The 20163-nt window shown below is 66.3% G+C and overlaps 4 protein-coding genes across 5 annotated transcripts; 2 read left to right on the top strand and 2 right to left on the bottom strand.

The window, feature by feature from the left end:
* The first annotated feature begins 105 nt into the window (after window positions 1–105).
* On the top strand, window positions 106–4193 carry CCDC65 (coiled-coil domain containing 65). Of its 2 annotated transcripts, none has more exons than XM_064141600.1 (9): window positions 106–231; window positions 377–516; window positions 1267–1434; window positions 1516–1685; window positions 1833–1971; window positions 2721–2918; window positions 2995–3213; window positions 3322–3436; window positions 3570–4193. In XM_064141600.1, the coding sequence occupies exons 2-9, from the start codon at window positions 382–384 to the stop codon at window positions 3827–3829; spliced, it is 1404 nt and encodes a 467-aa protein (XP_063997670.1). In that variant the 5' UTR covers window positions 106–231; window positions 377–381; the 3' UTR covers window positions 3830–4193. The 2 variants fall into 2 exon arrangements, with proteins under 2 accessions (XP_063997670.1, XP_063997669.1); XM_064141599.1 differs by having other exon boundaries at window positions 3284–3436; window positions 3570–4077.
* Window positions 4194–4198: 5 nt separating this feature from the next.
* FKBP11 (FKBP prolyl isomerase 11) lies at window positions 4199–6288 on the bottom strand. Its single transcript, XM_064141601.1, has 6 exons — window positions 6135–6288; window positions 5594–5659; window positions 4893–4980; window positions 4727–4760; window positions 4525–4595; window positions 4199–4432 (listed from the first exon to the last, which is right to left on the bottom strand). Exons 1-6 carry the CDS (start codon window positions 6243–6245, stop codon window positions 4215–4217), a joined length of 588 nt encoding a protein of 195 aa, XP_063997671.1. The 5' UTR covers window positions 6246–6288; the 3' UTR covers window positions 4199–4214.
* A 2061-nt stretch (window positions 6289–8349) lies between these two features.
* Window positions 8350–12711, bottom strand: ARF3 (ADP ribosylation factor 3). The gene is made up of 5 exons (XM_064141559.1): window positions 12602–12711; window positions 11412–11605; window positions 10696–10806; window positions 10450–10574; window positions 8350–9635 (listed from the first exon to the last, which is right to left on the bottom strand). The coding sequence occupies exons 2-5, from the start codon at window positions 11557–11559 to the stop codon at window positions 9474–9476; spliced, it is 546 nt and encodes a 181-aa protein (XP_063997629.1). The 5' UTR covers window positions 11560–11605; window positions 12602–12711; the 3' UTR covers window positions 8350–9473.
* Window positions 12712–15049: 2338 nt separating this feature from the next.
* Window positions 15050–18192, top strand: WNT1 (Wnt family member 1). The gene is made up of 4 exons (XM_064141496.1): window positions 15050–15930; window positions 16192–16445; window positions 16663–16928; window positions 17195–18192. Exons 1-4 carry the CDS (start codon window positions 15830–15832, stop codon window positions 17681–17683), a joined length of 1110 nt encoding a protein of 369 aa, XP_063997566.1. The 5' UTR covers window positions 15050–15829; the 3' UTR covers window positions 17684–18192.
* Window positions 18193–20163: the final 1971 nt, after the last annotated feature.

The raw sequence follows: 20163 nt of genomic DNA, 5'->3' as shown, positions 1-20163 counted from the left end.
TGTGGGTGCGATGCTGCTCCCCCACGCTAGGGGGCGCCTGTCTGTGAGCGGAGGGAAGCGGAAGACTCCTCCCGCCCCAAACCGGAAGTAGTGGTTGCTAGGGGCCCCCACGGCTCCCACCGACGCCGGCGGCCGAGCGGCGCCCGCGGTCGGTACCGGGACTGGGGAGGCGGAACGAGAGCCTCGAGAGGAGAACAGCCAGAGGAGTGAGGGGGCAATGAGGACCTGAAGGTACCCCAAAAATACTGGGGTCTTGGAGGGACCTCAAGAAGAAGGGATAAGGGCGGGCAGGAGGGGAGCGAGGCCTGGCGGGAGGGGGCCGCGGCTGGGCCCTCGGGTGTCGCCGCTTCCCCTCACACCGTGTGCCCGGACCCAGCCGCCATGCCGCTGAAGAAGCCCCCGCAGGCGGCAGCCCCCATGGCAGCCGAGGACGAGCTGCTGCTGCTGCAGAAACAAGCGCTGGCCGAGGAGGAAGCAGCCAAGAGCAAGGGGGAGATGCTCAGCCGGTTCCTGAAGGTATGTAGCACAGTAGCACAGCAGCACAGCAGCACAGCAGCACAGCAGCACAGCAGCACAGCAGCACAGCAGCACAGCAGCACAGTATCAGAGTATCAGAGTATCACAGTATCACAGCATCACAGCAGCACAGCAGCACAGTATCACAGTATCAGAGTATCATCATGGTTGGAAGAGACCTCACAGATCATCAAGTCCAACCCTTTACCCCAGAGCTCAAGGCCAGACCATGGCACCAAGTGCCACGTCCAGTCCTGCCTTGAACAGCTCCAGGGACGGCGACTCCACCACCTCCCCGGGCAGCCCATTCCAGTGTCCAATGACTCTCTCAGGGAAGAACTTTCTCCTCACCTCCAGCCTAAATCTCCCCTGGCATAGCTTGAGGCTGTGTCCTCTTGTTCTGGTGCTGGCCACCTGAGAGAAGAGAGCAACCTCCTCCTGGCCACAACCTCCCCTCAGGTAGTTGCAGACAGCAATAAGGTCTCCCCTGAGCCTCCTCTTCTCCAGGCTAACCAATCCCAGCTCCCTCAGCCTCTCCTCGTAGGGCTGTGCTCAAGGCCTCTCCCCAGCCTCGTTGCCCTTCTCTGGACACGCTCAAGCATCTCAATGTCTCTCCTGAACTGGGGGGCCCAGAACTGAGCACAGCACTCAAGGTGTGGTCTAACCAGTGCAGAGTACAGGGGTCAGCAGTGGTTTCTCCACACGTCCCTGGCCCCCTCCCCTCACTCATGCCCTCCCCCACCCCCGCAGGACAAGCTGGCCAAGGAGAAGCACAGCAGTGCCCTGAACCTGCACAAGCTCAACGCGCAGTGGCGAGCAGTGCTGCGGGAGGCCAGAGCCGAGGAGCTGCAGCAGGACGTGGAGATCCTCAGCCAGACCTTTGCCCGGGTGATGGACGGCAAGGACAGCGTCATTGAGGTGAACCTGGGGCTGGGAGGAGAGAGGGGCGTGAAGCTGGTGCCAGCTCCCACCTCTGACCCTCCCCCAAACCCTCCGCAGTCCTTGGCCACAGACCTGGAGGAGGCAGAGGAGCAGCACGCCCAGGCCCTGCGCAGCCACCTGCGCAACATCGACCGCCTGCTGCGGCTCCAGCGCTGCCGCCTGAGCTGCCTGCAGGAGGGGTACGAGGCCCAGCTGGAAGCCCTGAAGGTGGAATTTGAGGCTGAGAGGTACAGGAGCTGGAAGTCGAGAGGGGAAAAGGGACAGCAGTGGCACCTGCTGGCTGTGCTGTCCTGTCCTGTCCTGTCCTGGAGCTGAGACCTCTCAGGACCTGCTCAGGGCCACAGCAGCTCCTCGCTGTCTTCCCCCTCCTCCAGGAGAGCCATCCTGGAGCAGCAGGAGCGAGAAAGCTGCTCCCTGCAGGCCATGCTGCTGGCCACGGAGCAGCATCACAGCAGGAACCATCAGGAGGCTGAGCAGGACTTGCAGAGCGCCCAGGCTGTGCTCAAGAACAAGGCAGGGATGGGCCAGGAGCCCTGTTAGGGCTTGGGAGCAGAGCACACGGGGAGGGCTCTGTGCTTGGGGAGGGGGGGGTGTGGTTAGGGGGTGTGTGATTGGGGGGGGGGTGGTTGGGGTGTGTGTGGTGGGGGTGTGGTTGGGGGTGTGTGTGGTGGGGGTGTGTGGTTGGGGTGTGTGTGGTTGGTGTGTGGGGGTGGTTGAGTGGTGTGTGGTTGGGGGGGATGTGGTTGGGATGTGTGTGTGGTTGGGGTGTATGTGGGGGGGGTGTGGTTGGGGGTGTGTGTGTGTGGTTGGGGGGTGTGTGGTTGGGGGTGTGCGATTGGGGGGTGTGGTTTGGGGGGGGTGTGTGGTTGGGGGATGTGGTTTGGGGGGTGTGTGGTTGGGTGATTGAGAGGTGTGTGTGGTTGGGGGGTGTGGTTTGAGTGTGTGTGTGGTTGGGGGGTGTGTGGTTGGGGGTGTGCGATTGGGGGGTGTGTGGTTGGGTGATTGACGGGTGTGTGTGGTTGGGGGGTGTGTGGTTGGGGTGTATGTGGGGGGTGTGTGGTTGGGGGTGTGTGTAGTTGGAGGTGTGTGTGGTGGGGCTGTGGTTGGGGGTGTGTGTGTGGTTGGGGGGTGTGGCTGAGGGGGGTGTGGTTGGGGGGTGTGTGTGGTTGGGGGGGTGTGATTAGGGGTGTGTGGTTTGGGGGTGTGTGTGTGTGGCTGAGGGGGGGGTGTGGCTGCTCACCCAGCCCTGTGCCTGTCCCCAGAGCATGCTGGAGAAGCAATTCAGCCGTGCACAGGTGAGCAACAAGCTGGAGGTCCTCTGGGAGCAGTTCAGGAAGGCAGCCCAGAGCTACGCAGAGGCCACTGAGCACCCAGCGGTCGCCCTGAGGACGCTGAAGCAGAAGGACAAGAAGAGCTCCAGGGAGATCTCCACGCAGGCAAAGAAGCTGAAGAAGCTGCAGGTCATGGCAGGGCACAGGGGTGGCTCTGGCAGCACCACAGCCCTGTCTCATCTGCCCACCTTTTGCCTGTCCCCAGGACTTGGTGACAGCCACTAAGGGCCAGCTCGCAGCTCACCGCTGGGAGAGGGAGGAGCAGACCCAGCAGGGGCAGGAGGAGAAGGAAAGAGCCTTCAGGAAGCTTCTGGAGCTTGAGGGCAGGATGAAGCAGGCCAGGACTAAGGCCCGTGGTGACCTGGCCAGGCTCATCCTGCAGAGCAACACTGCCCTGAAGGCACTTGGGAAGGTGGTGGCAAAGGTGAGGGCAGAGCACCAGGGGGGTGCCACTGTTCCTTCCCACCCTGCCCTCACTCTAACCCCCGTGCCAGGCCCAGCGTGTCCTGAGGCTGGCTGAGATGTGCCGCAGGCTGCAGACGGAGGAGGAGAAGGTTCTGCCCTTCTACTCTTCCTCCCTGGCAGAGGGGGAGCAGCAAGAGGCCCAACGAGTCCTGGAGGAGACACCCACAGAGCCCCTGGCCCAGGTGAGGTGGCAGCAGCAGGGTTCCAAACGCTGCCCTGGGGGAGGTAAGGTCAGGATCTGACCCCGGGCACAGCTCAGCTGGCATGTGGGCAAGCTGGGCACCCTCTCAAGCCTTCTCCCTGCCTCTCTCTCAGGCCTTGCAGGACTACCTCGGACTGGAGCTCTTCTGGCAGCTCTTCAACAAGGCCAAGCTGGAGGAGCAGGCACTGAGGCGGGAGCAGGAGGCCCTGAGGGAGAGGAACCAGCAGCTGCGGGAGCTGCTTGGGCAGTACCTGGCAGGGATCTCAGGCAACCAGGAAGTGCCAGGCGAGCCCAGACCCCTCCTCACCATCCAGCACATGCCCAGGGACTTGCTCCGTGCTGGAGTGGACTCTGCACAAGATCACAAGGGTGATGCAGACCCCAACAGCCTCTTGAGAGAGGACAAAAGCCTGGACTGCATCCTTGGTGCTGCTGGCACCAGCTGAGAGTCCTCTCCTGCAGACTTGGGCATCCTACGTGGCACCTGGGGGCACCCCAGACACTGGGGCTGCTCAGAGGTGACAGGAAAGAGCTAAACTGTGCCCTCCCCCCCAAAAAAAAAGTGCTGTGGAGTCTTATTTCTGGGACACACCAAGCAGGGAGGGGATCTGTAGCCTCCCACTCAGGTCTGGCACCAGCAGGCAGCGAGCTGGAGGGGGTGGGTGGGTGGTACACAGCTCCCTCCTGCTGCCCTGTGCCACCCACACCTCCTACCCAGGACTGGACAATTTGCAGCCAGGGATGCCAAGGGGAAGCTTTTATTTCTTCTTGGCTTTGTTCTTCTTCTCTTCTTTGAGCTTCTTCTTGGAGAGCTTGGGGCTGTTGGCCTTGCGGTACAGGTGGTACCCGATGAGCCCCAGCAAGGCTGGCACCAAGCCCAGGCACAGCAGTGGCACAACCTCGTTCACCACCTTCTGCCAGTAACCAGCCCGGGACAGCGCCACCAGTTCCACCTCGAAGCGCAGCACTGCATCGCCTGCGGGGGGTGGGCAGAGGCTTGAGTGGGTGGTCCTAAGAGCCACTTTCCGCCCCCCCCCCCCGCCCCGCCGCCGTCGGGGCTGCACTCACCGGGGATGCTGGGGGGGGATCCGCGCTTGCCGTAGGCCAGATGCGGGGGGATGATGGCTCTGCGCTTCTCCCTGCAGCAGGCACAGGCTCTTGGCACCTTGGCATCGAAGCCAAGCAGGGCCAGACTCCCGCTGAAGCACGCTGGGGGCACTGCCTGCCCGCTCCTCACCCCGCTGCCCCCCCGCCCCGCTGCCCACCTTACCCCACACACATGTCCAACAGGCTCTGCTCCAGGCCTGCAAGGAGAGGAGGGAAGAGGGTGAGTGGTGCCAACCAGGGGCACACCCCCACACACCAGTCCACGAGGCTTGGGCACATCCTGGTTAACCTCCTCCCACTCAGTGCCCCCCCCCCAGCCCCTCACTCACCGGGGATGACCTGGCGCTTGCCCAGCTCCACCTGAAGGGGGTCCCGGCTCAGGGAGCTGTCGATGACTCTGCCATCCTCCAGGCTGCCCTGAGGGCACATGGGCATGGTCACCCCCACGGCCGTGGCACCCCTTCTGCCCCCACGCGTGTCCCCACGCGTGTCCCCAGCGCTGTCCCATTTGCCACTCTGGTGCCGATCCCAGGGCCAGTCCCAGGACCATCCATCTAGTGCCACCCTGAGGGCATCCCCACTCCCTGCGTCAGGGTCATGCCAGGGTAATCTCCATGCTGCTTGCAGTGCCAACCCACGTCCATACTGGGGCTGCCTCTATGCCAGTCCTCGTGCCAGTCTGTGACAGTCCGGGTGCCACCCAGGGCCTTTCTTGGAGGTGCCACCGTGCCTGTCCCAGTGCCACCCCTGTGCCCACTCCCGTGCCATCCCTGTGCTAGTCCCAGTGCCATCCTAATGTCATTCTGGTGCCATCCTAATGTCATTCCGGTGCCATCCCCGTTCCCTCCCCCGGTGCTGGCCTCCGGTCACCCCAGCGCCACCCTTCATACCCACCCTAGCACCACACCATGCCCACCCTAGTGCCAACCCGGGCCCTCCCCGGCACTGCCTGTGCCGCCGCCACCCGCCGCGCCCGGCCCGGCGGAGGGAGCTCAGTGCTGACGTGTTCCTGCCGCCGCCCCCCCCGCACCGTGTAGTGGATGTGCACCGTGTCCCCAGGCGCCGACAGCTCCGTGCAGCCCTCGGGAGGAGCCACCTGCAACGGGAGGTCACCGGGAGACCGGGACGTGACGCTCCCCCCCCCTCTCCTCCCCCCCCCCGACACACCTCGGAGTCCACGCGTGGGACTCACAGGTCCCACGAGTGCTCCGTGAACCGGACACCCCCAAGTTCCTGCTGTCCTCCCGGGGCTTCCCTCCCCGGCCCGGCCCTCCCGGTGCTCCCCGGTCGCGGCCCGGATCCCTCTGTACTCCGCCTGTGCAGGCAAATCCTCCCGGTGCTCCGTGACCCCCCACCCCCACCCCAGGTTGGGCTTCCCCGGTGCCCCCCGGTGCCCTCCTGCACCACCCGGACAACAACGTCCCTCCGGTGCATTCGTCCCCGCCGCGTTGCCGTTGTCCCAGCTGCCTGTCCAAAGGGGCCAACGGAGGCCCCCGGCGCCCGGTGCTGCCGGCGCAGTCCCGGTGCTCCCGGCGCAGTCCCGGTTCCCCTTCGCTCCCCACGGAACTCACGAGGGTCTCCAGCCGCAGGGCCCGGGCTCCGCTTTCGGTTTCGCTCTCGGTAGCGGCGGCCAGCGGCGGCAGCAGCAGCACCAGGAGCAGCAACGCGGCGTGGGGCGGCATGGCCGGGTCGGCGGCGACGGCGGCGAAGGTACCGGGACCGCCCCGCCCGCCCCGGCCCGGCCCCTGGGCCCCGCCCCTCCAGCCCCGCCCCCGCCAGCACCGGGACGGGTTCCCAGGACATCCCACGCCGTCGGGGCGGTCGGAGAGTCCGTCCGTGCTCCGGTGATAGTACCGGGAGTCCGTCTATGTCCTGAGGCCGTCCCGGTGGTCCCGGACTGAGCCGGCCGCCCCTGCCTACCCCGGGCACGGGGGTCCGGAGAGGTGCGGGGAGGGGGGTGGGGGAGTGAGTGGGGTAAGGATCACGGCGAAGAGGGCGAGCCCCGGACCGACAGCTGGGTGCAGCACCGCTTGTACCGGCACCGGCGAGCCCCGGTGCCAGCAGGAGGCAGCAAATCCTGAAGCAACCGGTAGCAAGCGGTACCCAGGACCCCTCCTCAGCACCCAGAGGTACCCAGGACCCCTCCTCAGCACCCAGAGGTACCCAGGACCCCTCCTCAGCACCCAGCGGTACCCAGGACCCCTCCCCAGCACCCAGCGGTACCCAGGACCCCTCCTCAGCACCCAGCGGTACCCAGGACCCCTCTCCAGCACCCAGCGGTACCCAGGACCCCTCCCCAGCCCCAGGTGGGTGCAGAGCATCCTTACTCCCAGCACCAACTCCACCTCCCCCAGCCGCGCAGGACCAGGGAGGCTCAGACCCTGACCGGCGGAGGAGCTGCGGGCAGAAGGTGACCGGGGCTGGGCTGGAGTCCTGCGTGGAGCCGAATCCACCGCAGAGCCTTCGCCTGCCTGTACCGGGGGGCACAGCTGAGCCCCCGGAGCTGGAGGAAGAGCCCAAGGACCTCGGGGAGCAGCCTCAGCTCAGGGGCGCAGAGGAGGTCACACCGGCAGTGGCCTCGGGGCTATTAGTGGCAGTACCTCCGCTGGTGGCAGTGGTGGCCCCGTCGGTGACGGTGGTGGCCTCACTGACAGAGCTGGTGGCCCCGTCGGTATCAGCGGTGGTCCCGTCGGTAACGGTGGTGGCCCCGTCGGTAGCATTGGTGGCCCCGTCGGTGACAGTGGTGGCCCTGTTGGTAACGGTGGTGGCCTCACTGACAGAGGTGGTGGCCCCGTCGGTAACACTGGTGGCCCCGTCGGTGACGGTGGTGGCCCCGTCGGTAGCGGTGGTGGCGCCGTCGGTAGCATTGGTGGCCCCGTCGGTAACGGTGGTGGCCTCACTGACAGAGGTGGAGGTCCCGTTGGCGACAGCGCCGGCACAAGCTCCGGTACGGCTCCCGGGCGACAGCATCGGCACGCCGGCCCCACCGGCGGCACCCACATACCAGCTCCGGTTGCCGAGAGGTGGCGATGCCGGTGCCGGGCTGCGGCCGGGGGCTAATGGGATTAGGGCCAGCAGGGTCAGCGCCCGCCTGGCCCCTGCCAGACAAAGCCACCAGCCCGACCGGTGGGAACATACTGGGACCAGCCCTCAGCCCACTGGGGACCCCTGGGCACCCCCACTCCGGACTCCCCCCCTCCCCCCCTAGGAGGATGCCAGCATCCAGCCAGCACCGAATCGCGGCTCGGTGGCATCGGCACATGGTGTGGGCTAAGCCTGGGGGCACCGCAGCTGCACACCAGCTGGCACCTCAGCTGGGCGTCACTGGCACAGGGGGTGGCACAGAGGCAAACAGCCCTCACCCCCCTAAATCCAAATCCAGGGTGGGGGGGACACAAGGACTCAGCTGGTCCCCGGGCGAGGAGGGAAGGTGAAACCCGGGGCGGGGGGGGGGAGGGGTTGGGTGGGCATTACACCGAGCCCCACTCGCACCCATCCCAGCCCTGGCACCGTCCCCACGCCCCGGCTGGGATTAGCGCTAATGGGATTTACCATTTCATCCAATATTCCCTTGAAGATGAGCCTGGGAAGGAGGCGGGGGGGGTGTGGGGGGTGTGCCCCCCCCTCATTCACCCACCAACCCCCCCCTCCTCTTCCCCTCCTCCCTCCTCCCGCCCTCGCTAAGCTCTTTCTAATTAAACCCAGCCCGGGGCTGTCCATCACAGTCCCCATCCGCAGGACCCCCGCGCTGGGGGGGGGGGGAGAAGAAAAGCTCTGAGGCAGTGCTACATAAAACATGTTTAATATCCAAGGGGGGGGGGGCTGGGGAGGGGGCTTTACCACACCATCTCAGGCGTGGGGAGAGGGGAGGGGGCGAGTACACAAGTCCCCGGACGGGGCAGAGCCGCAGCGACACGTCACACCAAGCACAGACCCGGGGGGGGGGGAGGGGGGAAAGGAAGGAGGAGAGGAGGGTGGGGAGGGGGGGAGGGGGGTATAAATACGGTGCCAAGGTTGGGGGAGGGGTGGGGGGGGTACAGCACGGGGCCACCTGTCCGTCCGTCCGTCCGTGAGGGGCAGGGACATACAATCACTATGCTGGCATCGGGTTAGGGTGCAGGCAGCCAGGGTGGGGAGGAGAGGCACAGCTTGGATTGAGGGGGGAGGGGGGGGAGTGCGAGTGGGGGGTGGGGGGGGACGGACACAAAGACCGTTTGGGGGGGGGGGGGAGAGGGTCCCAACATCGCCACACCTCCCCCCCCCGTAGGGATTGCGCTGCGGGGAGGAGACCTGCCTCAAAGTGACACTGGGGGAGGGGAGTGGGGGGAGGGGGCAGGGACATGTAGGACACCCCTGGGTTTAGGGTGGGGGGGGGAAGAAGAGAACTGGGGCACATGAGGAGGGGGGAGGGGGGGGGGGGATGTGTCTGGTCCCAAATGCCCCTACTGAGACCCCTGCAGCCCCCCACATTTGGTCCAAGAGGAAGGCAGAGAGGGTGCAGGGGACATGCAAAAGGTACAGAGTGCCCAGGCGTGGTCGTTCCCCACCCCCCAAAACCTTCCCCCCCCCCCAAGGCAGGGCAGCGTTGAAGTGGTCCCTGTGTGCCCACCCCCTCCCCCCCTATCTCTCGCAGGGCTCTGCCCCCTCCCCGGTGGGTCAGATGGAGCTCTAGTTCCACGCACACACACAGGAGGTCCGAGGGGAACCCAAAGAAAGGCAAAAAGAACCTCACAGCAACCGGTGCCAGGAGAAAGCAAAACCCAACCGGGGGGAGGTAGGCAGGGGGCAGCCGGGGGCGGGGAGGGGTGTAGGGAGAGGGGGGGGGGTGGGGTCAGCGGGCCTGGCACAGCCCCAGGGAAGGGGCTAAGGGGGCAGAGGGAAGGGGCAGGGGCCGACGGCTGCTGCCCTGCTCACTTCTTGTTCTTGAGCTGGTTGGCAAGCCAGTCGAGCCCCTCGTAGAGCCCATCCCCGCTGGTGGCACAGGTGGCCTGGATGTACCAATTGCGGTGGCGCAGGGAGTGCAGCCCCAGCTTGTCTGTGATCTCCGCAGCGTTCATGGCGTTGGGCAGGTCCTAGGGCACAGCATCAGAGGGGTTTAGGTGCCCCTGGCACTGCCCGCAGAGCTCGGTCGTTTCCTTTCCCCATGCCCCGCCCCGAATGTCAGCCCTGGCACCGCGGGGACACCAAGCAGGATGCCGTGGGGACAGATATGGTCTCAACATCCTGAGGATGGGCACTCACTTTCCTGGTGCCAGCCCTTGTGCCACAGAGAGGAACAAAGGCCTGGCATAAGGGGGGGTGGGGACACCAGGCAGGATGCTGTGGGGATGGGCATTTTGCTGGTACCAGCTCTTATGCCATAGAGAGGAGCACAGGCCTGGCACAGAGTGTGGCAGAGACATCAGACAGGATGCCCTGGGGATGGGCACTTTGGTGGCATCAGTCCTTATGCCATGGAGAGGAGTTGCTGGCATTGGTCCTTATGCCATAGAGAGGAGCACAGGCCTGGCATGGGGGGAGGCAGAGACAGCAGCCAGGATGCTGTGGGGATGGATACAGTGCCAACATCCTGAGGATGGGCACTCACTTTCCTGGTGCCAGCCCTTGTGCCATAGAAAGGAGCACAGGCCTGGCATAGGGGGTGGGCAGAGACACCAGCCAGGATGCCGTGGGGATGGGCACTCTGCTGGCACCAACCCTTACACCACAGAGAGCAGCACAGCCCTGCCACGGAGCGTGGCAGAGACACCAACCGAGATGCCGCGGGGATGGATACGGTACCAACCCCCTTCAGGATGGGCATCCTACACCACAGGCAGCCAGACCCTGACTCTAACCCCACCCTGGGCAATGCCCCCCTACCTGCCCCCTGCCCCCCAGACCCACCTGCTTGTTGGCAAAGACCAGCAGCACTGCGTCCCGCAGCTCGTCCTCCGCCAGCATCCGCATCAGCTCCTCCCGCGCCTCGTTCACTCGCTCCCGGTCGTTGCTGTCCACCACGAAGATCAACCCTGGGCACAACGAGTGGGCACCGCTGGCAGGGCAGGATCCGAGCCGGTCTTTGTTCCCCACCCACCTCTGGCCCACGCCCTCCCTGCCACACCCCCGCGGGGCGGGGACGGACACACCTACCCTGGGTGTTTTGGAAGTAATGCCTCCAGAGGGGCCGGATCTTGTCCTGCCCACCCACGTCCCACACGGTGAAGCTGATGTTCTTGTACTCCACTGTCTCCACGTTGAACCCTGCGTGGAGCCGCGGAGGAGGGAAACTGAGGCACGTGGGGGGGGGGCACCAGTCCCTTCCCAAGCAGCTGGAAAAGGATTTCACACCCCCCCGCCCCCCATCCCACTCTACTGTCTCCACGTCAGGGAGTGGAGGAGGGAAACTGAGGCACGTGGGGGGGGGACCAGTCCCTTCCCAAGGAGATGGAAAAGGTTTCCCCCCCCCTCCATCCCACTCCACTGTCTCCATGCTGGGCAGTGGAGGAGGGAAACTGAGGCACGTGGGGGGGGGGGGCATCAGTCCCTTCCCAAAGGAGATGGAAAAGGATTCCCCCTACCCCCCCATCCCACTCCACTGTCTCCACACTGGGGAGCCACGGAGGAGGGAAACTGAGGCACGTGGGGGGGGGCACCAGTCCCTTCCCAAGGAGATGGAAAAGGATTCCCCCTCCCCCCAATCCCACTCCACTGTCTCCACACTGGGGAGCCACGGAGGAGGGAAACTGAGGCACGGGGGAGGGGGGCACCAGTCTCTTCCCAAGGAGCTGGAAAAGGTTTTTCCCCCCCCCGCCCCCCCCCCGGCCCCGGTGGTTTCCCTCCCTGCCTGCCTCCCCCCACCCGCACACCTATGGTGGGGATGGTGGTGACGATCTCCCCCAGCTTCAGCTTGTAGAGGATCGTGGTCTTGCCGGCAGCGTCCAGCCCCACCATCAGGATCCTCATCTCCTTCTTCCCGATCAGGCTCTTCAGCAGGTTCCCGAAGATGTTGCCCATGGTGACGGCGGCGCTGGCTGGCTCCGTCCGCAGGCGAGGTCGGATCCTGCGTGGGGCGGGACACACACACACGCACACGCACACGGGGTAAGTGCTGGGGGCTTTGAGAACTAAGCTGCGAAGATTTCCCCTCCCCCCTCCTTAATCCCCTAGGAGGGGGCCTGCGGGGATTGGGGATCTCAATGTCCTCCTGGGGGTGGGGGGACACACACACACAGGGATGGGGTCGTGCGATGCGTGGGGGTGCACAGCCCACCTGTAGGGAGGTGCCCTACAAGGGGGATACGCCCGCGGGGTGCGCTCGGGGGAAACTGAGGCACAGCACCACAGCACCACTACCACCACCACCCCCCACCCCCCCCTCTCTCAGGGCCCCGTTAACACCCCCCCCATCTCGTTGCGCCCCCTACTCAATGCTCTGGAGTGTGTGTGTGTCCCCCCCCCCAAGTCCTGCAGCCTCCCCGGCGCTCCTTCCCCACCGCACCGCAGCTCGCCCCTCCCGCCCGTGGGCTGCCGCCCGCCCCCGCCGCCCCCATCTCTGCCCCTCGCCGCGACGCCCCCCGAATTTCCTGCCCCCTCAGCCCGCAGCATCCCTCCCCCCCCCCCCCCTTACTGCTCTCACTGTACCCTTCCAACGCGCTGCCCCCACCCCCGGCACTGCAGCGCACCCCCAAATCACAGCCATCCCCCCACCACCATCACCACCCCCGGCGCCGCATCGCCCCTCGCCCCCGCCCGCCGCACAGCCCCACGGGCGCTGCCCGGCCCCCCCCCCCGGGGCCCCTCCCGCTACTCTTCATCATCCTCTTCCCCCCCCCGCCCCGGTGCGATGCCCTCCTCCACCCCTCCCCAAGGTTCAATGCTTTTCCCCCCCCCCGCGGTGTTCAGCAGCCTCGATGCACCGAGGACCCCCAAAGCCGCCGCATCCCGCCCCCGACGGGGTGACCCCAACCGTAGCGCACCCACCGATGCTCAGCGCCCCGACACCCACACCCCCCCGCCCCCGCCCGCCGCGGACCACCCCCCCCCCCGTCCCCCGCACCTGGTGCCGGTGCCGGTACCGGTGGCGCCCCCCGCCCGCAGCTGACTCTGCACCGCTCCCGCCGCCGGAAGCGGAGGCCCCAATTACGCCGATCTCGCGAGAGCTCCCGGTGCCCCCCCCCCCCCCCCCCCCCAGCCCGGCTCCTCCGCACCTCCCTCCCCCCCCCCCCCGCCCGGCTCAGCTTCCCCCCCCGTCCCCCCCCGCCAAAACCTGCACCGGGCCCGGGGGCGAGCGCGGGGATGGGGGGGGCTGAGCTCGCGAGAGTCGAGAGCCGTTCCCATGGCAGCGGCTGCAGCAGTGCGGGGGGGCTGCACCGGGGGATGGGGGGGGGGGTCCCGGTGCCTCCCTCAGCAGGTAGAGAGCCGTCTAGGGGTGGCTATGGTGGACGGGGGGGACTCGCTTGTGCTTCCCCGGTGGGGCGGGGACCCCATAGGGGTCCCGAGGATGAGACCCTCCCCCGCTTAGGGAGCCCGGGCCAGGCAGGAGCCCTCCCGCACAGGTCCAGTACGGTACCGGCGGTACCGGGCCCTTCCCGGTGTTCACGGGTGTTCAAGGGGCGCGGGGCAACCCTGGCCCGCCCTGCCGTCCCGGTGTCCGTGTGTCCTGGTGCCCGTCCGTTCATCCCGGCTAGGTGCGGCGGGATGGGAAGTCCCCCGCAGCCTCGGGCAGGTAAGGGAGGCTGCTCCCGGGCGCACCGGCAACACCGGGAGCACCAGCAGCACCGGGGGTACCATCAGCAGCACCGAGGGCACTACCAGCAGCACCGGCGGTACCACAAGCAGCACCGGGGGCACTACCAGCAGCACCGGGGGTACCACCAGCAGCACCGGGGGCACTACCAGCAGCACCGGCGGTACCACAAGCAGCACCGGGGGCACTACCAGCAGCACCGGCGGTACCACAAGCAGCAGCGGCCACCCCCACGGCTGCCTCAACTACCCCACGCCGCAGAGCTCCAGCGGGCACCCCCGGACCGGGGAGAGGGTCCCGAGCATCGCCTTCGCCGCTCCCCGGGGCAGCGGAGGGGATATGGGGGGAAGCGACGATGTCGAGCGGGGGGGAGTGGGGGGGGGGGGGTGTGGAGGCAGCGGAAGGGGCGGGGGAGCGGGCAGTGGGTCCGAGGGGGAACGGCAACACCCGAGAGGGTCTCGGAATGAGGAATTGGGGCGGGAGGGGGGGGTCACGTTTGGGCCCCGCTGTTGGTGGCACAGCCCCGGGCAGGGCCCTCCCGGCCGCACCCCGGGGCCTCCCCGCGGCCGCTGACCTCAGCCCCGGGAGCCCCGACGGGGCGGCGGCCCGAGGGCGCGGACACCGCCTGGCCCGGCCGAGAACCGGGGCGTGGAGGAGGGGGCGGGAGCTGTCGTCCTGGAGCAGTCTCCGGGGCGGCCCTGGGCACCTCCTGGCCGGGGGGATTCTGGGGGCCGGGGAGGGAGGCGAGGGCCCGGTGCGAGACTCCCCCCGCCCCCCCTTACCGCCGCCGCCGAGCCTTTGTCCGTCATTGAATTGAAACCGTGAGCGGCGTCCCCGGGCCGTGACGGGGAGCGGGGCTAATCCGGCCCCGCATGACTGGTCCGGGGCAACCGATGTGGGGGGATTACGCCCCCCAAAACCGCGCCACAACCTGGGGGGGGGGGCTCAGCTTCACATCCCCCGGTCGGGGCACAGCAGGGACACATTCTCGTCGCCACCGAGACGCGGGTCAGCACCGGCTCCGCCTCACCGTGTCCTGCCCGTGGGCACCCCCCTGCGCTGTCACCCCACGGTCTCTGTTCCTCCGCCGCTCTGTACCGGCCCTGACCGTGCGCCCAGGGGCAGGTGGAACGTGCGGGACTGTGCTGCACGCCCCCGTGGGCATGTTCGCGGGGGGCTAGGGGTGCCGGGCCGGTGGTCGCGCCCTGTCCTCAGCCGTCCCAGCCCCGATGAGACTTGGCCGCCCGGTCTCACTGTGCACGGACGTGTGGACTGGCACCGGCCCGTGACAGGCATGGCCCCGACGGTCCCTCCCGCGTCCCCGGGGACTTCTCGTCCCTTGTCCCCCACCAACCGAACCCGAGGGTCCCGGGATGGTGTCCCCGGGCTCTCCTGGAACTGTGTCCCCCTATCGTCCCCGACCTGTTCTGGGACTCTGTCCCTCCGGTGCTCCCCGGGCTGTGCCGGGCTCTGTCCCTCCGGTACTCCCCGAGCTATCCCGGGCTCTGTCCCTCCGGTGCTCCCCGAGCTATCCCGGGCTCTTCCCCTCCGGTGCTCCCCGGGCTGTCCCGGGAGATCCTGAGCTGTCTCCGCTCTCCCCTATACGCCCGGAACTGTCCCAGGCCGTCCCGGGTTATTCCGGGACTTGCTCCACCTTACGCCAGGAGCTGTCCCGGGCCGTGTCGAGCTGCCGGTGCCGGTACCGGTAAAGCGTGTGCGCGGGGCGGTGGGGGAGGGCGAGGGGCGGCAGCAGGGTGTTCCCCCCCTCCCGGGTCTGGGCACGGGGCCGGGGCGCAGCCACCCGCCGGGCTAATCCGGGCCGTGACGGACAGGCCCGGCGCCGCCGATCCCGCCGCCCCATAAGAGGTGCCGCGGCTCCGCCGCTCCCCATTGTTAGGGCGAGGGCGCGGGGAGGCCCCGCTCGGCGGGACCGGCCCATGGGGACCCTCCGCGCCGCCCCTATAAGAGGGAACGGACTGGAAGATGCTCCCGGGTGCTGAGCGCTGCGCACCCGCCGCACCGAGCCCAGCCGAGTCGTCTCCCCGGGGAGCCACCGAATACCGGCACCGGGCACAGAGTACCGGTAACAGGCAGCAAGTACCGGTACCGAGCACCGTGCACGGACTGGGGAACTTCGGCACCTGGCATCGGATATCACGAAGGGACTGCAGAGCACCGGGCACGGAGGGACCACATACGGACAGCCGAGCAGCGGCACCGGGCACCCAGCGGCGAGTGTCGCGCACGGACAGCCAGGCACCGGCTCGACGCCGCGCTCCCGGGACGGGACAGAGAGCACCAGGCACCGCGCTCCCGACACCGCTACCCAAGGCACCGGCTGCAGCCCGGTGCCGTTGCCGGTGCCAGCCAGGCCGGCCGGCCGGCGCTCCTCGCGTCCCCCCCTCACCAGAGCCGCCCGCGCCCCGCGCGTCCGGAAACACGCGTGGATGTAGCGGCCGGGCCGGGGGCTCCGCGGCACCATAAATACCGGGCGGGAGCTCGCCCGCGCACTCAGCCGGGGCCGGCGGGGCCGGAGCCATGCGAGCGGCCGCGCTGGGGCTGGCGCTGCGGGCGCTCTGGGCTCTGGCCCTCTCCTCCCTCTCCAACACGCTGGCGGTCAACAACAGCGGCCGGTGGTGGTGAGTCCGTCGGTACCGGCACCGGGGCAGGGCTGTGGGGAGTTGGGACTGACACCAGCGCGGCGAGCGGCAGCTGCCCGGTACCCGGGTACGGAGCGTGCAGGTGTGACCCACCCCGGGGCGGGATGATGCTGAGGTGGGGGAGAGGAGAAGAGGGAGCCCCCATTGCTCCAGGAGTGTGGGTGTGTGGGTGTGTGTGGGAGGTGTGGTGGTGTTAGGGACCCCGTCGGGTGGTGACCACGGTCACCGTCTGTGCCGCAGGGGCATCATCAACGTGGCCTCGTCCACCAACCTGCTGACCGACTCCAAGAACGTGCAGCTGGTGCTGGACCCCAGCCTGCAGCTGCTGAGCCGCAAGCAGCGCAAACTGATCCGGCAGAACCCTGGCATCCTGCACAGCGTCAGCTCCGGCCTCCAGACTGCCATCAAGGAGTGCAAGTGGCAGTTCCGCAACCGCCGCTGGAACTGTCCTACCTCGCAGGGCCCCAACATCTTCGGCAAGATCGTGAACCGGGGTGAGCCGGCGGGAGGTGGTCGCAGGGGCGCCCTAAGATCCCCTCTGTCGCACCCCCTGCGCTGGGCTAGCTTGGCCATAGCAACCCTCCCCCACCCCGGGCATCACCAGACCCTCAGCCCATCCTCAGCTCGTTATGGGCTGCAGGCTGAGGGATGCCGGTGGGTGCCACCCTCCTCAGCCTGGCAGCACCCCTGAGGCTCCGCTCCCCTCCGCAGGCTGCCGGGAAACGGCTTTCATCTTCGCCATCACCAGCGCCGGTGTGACGCATTCGGTGGCCCGGTCCTGCTCGGAGGGTTCCATCGAGTCTTGCACCTGCGACTATCGGCGTCGGGGTCCTGGGGGGCCCGATTGGCACTGGGGGGGCTGCAGTGACAACATCGACTTCGGACGGCTCTTTGGGAGGGAGTTTGTGGACTCCAGCGAGAAGGGTCGCGACCTGCGCTTCCTCATGAACCTGCACAACAACGAGGCCGGGCGCATGGTGAGGGCACGGCGGGCAACGGGCAGCAACAGGGGTGGTGATGGGGTGGTGGTGGTGAGGGGTGTGGCGAGGATGGGCAGGACCACTGAGACCTCCCCCCCCTCAGCATGAGTGGGGAACCAGCAGGAGGTGTTTCCCACCTGGCTGTGGGTCGTGGCACGGGGAAAGGAGATTGAAGGAGCATGGTGGTCCCTGGGGAAGGGGTGGGGAAGTGCCAAGATGTTCATGTTCCCCCCCCCCCGCCCCCTCCCCGAAATTTCTTGCAGACGGTCTTCTCGGAGATGCGGCAGGAGTGCAAGTGCCATGGCATGTCCGGGTCCTGCACCGTCCGCACCTGCTGGATGCGGCTGCCAACCTTCCGCGCCGTGGGCGACGTGCTGAAGGACCGCTTCGACGGCGCCTCCCGCGTCATCTACGGCAACAAGGGCAGCAACCGGGCGTCGCGGGTGGAACTGCACCACCTGGAGCCCGAGAACCCGGCTCACAAACCTCCCTCCCCTCACGACCTCGTTTACTTCGAGAAGTCCCCCAATTTCTGCACCTACAGCGGGAAGATGGGCACGGCTGGCACCGCCGGGCGCTTCTGCAACAGCTCCTCGCCGGGGCTGGATGGTTGCGAGTTGCTGTGCTGCGGGCGTGGGTACCGCACCCGTACCCAGCGGGTTACCGAGCGCTGCAACTGCACCTTCCACTGGTGCTGCCACGTCAGCTGCCTCAACTGCACCAACACGCAGGTGCTCCACGAGTGCCTGTGACACCCCCTCCCCACCACCACAGCCACCACCCTGCCCTGCCCCGAGGGGGTCTGTGACACCCCCCATGACGGCTGCCCCCCACCCCAGCTGGCTTGAAGAAGATGCCCACGGGTGGGTGTGTTGGCTGCACCCTGGAGACCCCTCCCCGGTAGTTCTGTCTCAGAGTCAGCAGTTGGTCTGGGGTGGGGGTGGGGGGCAGAGGGGGGGACGTTGGTGCCATGCACCATCCAGGCTGCCCCCCCTTTGGGCTGCTGTGGCTCTGGGGGTGTGTGGGGGGCGTCCCCTTCTCACTGTAAATAAGGTATTTATTGTGGACGGTTTGAGGCCGCCCCCCGCCCCCCACCCCCAATTCCATCTTGCTCTTCGCTGGCCCCAGGCCCTGCGGTGGTTTTTTATATATATAATTAAAGATAATAATAATAATTATTATTATTATTAATAATAATAATGCTTTGTTACAGGAGTCTTTGATAGCCTTTAGAGAAGAATAAAGGATTTATTTTTATCAATCCTGCCCAAATTCATTTCTGGGGAGCTGGGGGAGGGAGAGGGAACAGGCAGAGAAGAGAGAGGGGAGATCAATGTCCTCCTCCCCCCCCCCCCCAGCTTCGAGGCTGGGCAGCTGCCTCCCGCTGCCCTCTGGCTGCTCGTCCAGCATCTATCCATCCACTCACCTCCCCGTTCCGCGTCCCTCCAGCTGTCTGTCTGTCCGTCCGCTCCTTTCCCCTGCCCTTCATCCTTTCCACTCCTCCTTTCCCCTGCCCTCCCCTCCCCGCAGACCCCTTTCTTCCTCCCGCTGTGCCCGTCTCCAGCCCAGCCGTGGGGCATCCATCGCCATGGCCGGGCCGCCCATCACCATGGCATCTGGGCTGCGGCATCTCCGACGCTGGAATTTGCCGGGGCGGCGGAGCTGGTGCCGCCGGGGCCGGGTGTTGGAAGCGGCCACGGGAGGTACAAGACGGCAGACAGGGAATGAGCATCGTTCATCACCGCTCCCGGCCGGGGCTGACGGCTCCCCTCGGCTCCGGGGGAGGAGGGGGAGGCCAAGGAGGGCATCGAGGTTACTGGAGCTGGGGCCAGGGCGGGGCAGGAGTGGCCACTGGCCCCCACACGCAGCCCCATACCCGTGTGTGGGGTCTGGTTGCAGCTGCAGAAGGTCTGTGGTCAGGTGGGGTGCAGCTGGCAGATGCACTGACGGCATGGGTATGCCACTGGGATGGGCGTCCTGCGGGAAGGGCATCCCCCTGGCACACGCAGTCGCTTGGGACAGACATCCTCCTGAGATGGGCATTATCTAGAGAGGGCATCCCCCTGGCACGGGCATCCCCTTTGGTCAGGTGTCCCATTGGCATAGGCATCCCACCAGGATGAGCACCCCCGTGGGATGGGTGTCCCCCTGGGACGGACTTCTCACCGGGCTGGGCAAGACCCTGGGATGGGTTTCCCCCTGGCATAAGTATCCTACTAAGGTGGGCATGCCCCTGAGGAGGGCATCCCTCCAGGGCACACATATCCCACTGGGATGGTATCCCATCAGGATGGGCATCCCCTAGGACAGGCATCCCTGGGGCAGGAGTGTGTGAGAGTGAGGAGCTGTGCCCCTTGTACCCACGTCTGGTGAACATCCAGGAGCAGGCAGTGAACTGGCCCTGCCTTGGCACCCCCAGTCCCATCATCAGCATGGGCGGGGGTCCCTGGGCTGCCCCAGACTTGGCAACTTCTTGGCTACCCCCACCCCTCCACCCCCTCCACGACATCAAAGGCTGCAGGATGACGCTGCCAGCACCCAAAAATATCCCTCGAGGCCATAGTGGAAAAGTTGATGTTTAGACCCACTGGAAAGGGGGGAGAGGGGAGGGGGGGAAACCCCGGGATGGAGGTGTGGGGGTGGGCACTGCTGTTTGTGCCAAGGTAAAAACACAGCCTGGGGTGGTGAAATCAAATAGAGAAATGCAAAGGGGGAAAGGAAAAGCGAAGGGAAGGGAAGGGAAGGGAAGGGAAGGGAAGGGAAGGGAAGGGAAGGGAAGGGAAGGGAAGGGAAGGGAAGGGAAGGGAAGGGAAGGGAAGGGAAGGGAAGGGAAGGGAAGGGAAGGGAAGGGAAGGGAAGGGAAGGGAAGGGAAGGGAAGGGAAGGGAAGGGAAGGGAAGAGAAGAGAAGAGAAGAGAAGAGAAGAGAAGAGAAGAGAAGAGAAGAGAAGAGAAGAGAAGAGAAGAGAAGAGAAGAGAAGAGAAGAGAAGAGAGGAGAAGAGACGAGAAGAGAAGAGAAGAGAAGAGAAGAGAAGAGAAGAGAAGAGAAGAGAAGAGAAGAGAAGAGAAGAGAAGAGAAGGAAAAGAAAAAAGAAAAGAAAAGAAAAGAAAAGAAAAGAAAAGAAAAGAAAAGAAAAGAAAAGAAAAGAAAAGAAAAGAAAAGAAAAGAAAAGAAAAGAAAAGAAAAGAAAAGAAAAGAAAAGAAAAGAAAAGAAAAGAAAAGAAAAGGAAAA

The sequence above is a fragment of the Pogoniulus pusillus genome, unplaced genomic scaffold (assembly GCF_015220805.1).
Source record: "Pogoniulus pusillus isolate bPogPus1 unplaced genomic scaffold, bPogPus1.pri scaffold_58_arrow_ctg1, whole genome shotgun sequence".
Classification (NCBI taxonomy): Eukaryota; Metazoa; Chordata; class Aves; order Piciformes; family Lybiidae; genus Pogoniulus; species Pogoniulus pusillus.
The sequence above is the reverse complement of the archived record's forward strand: the minus strand, read 5'-3'. Positions and strand labels throughout refer to the sequence as shown.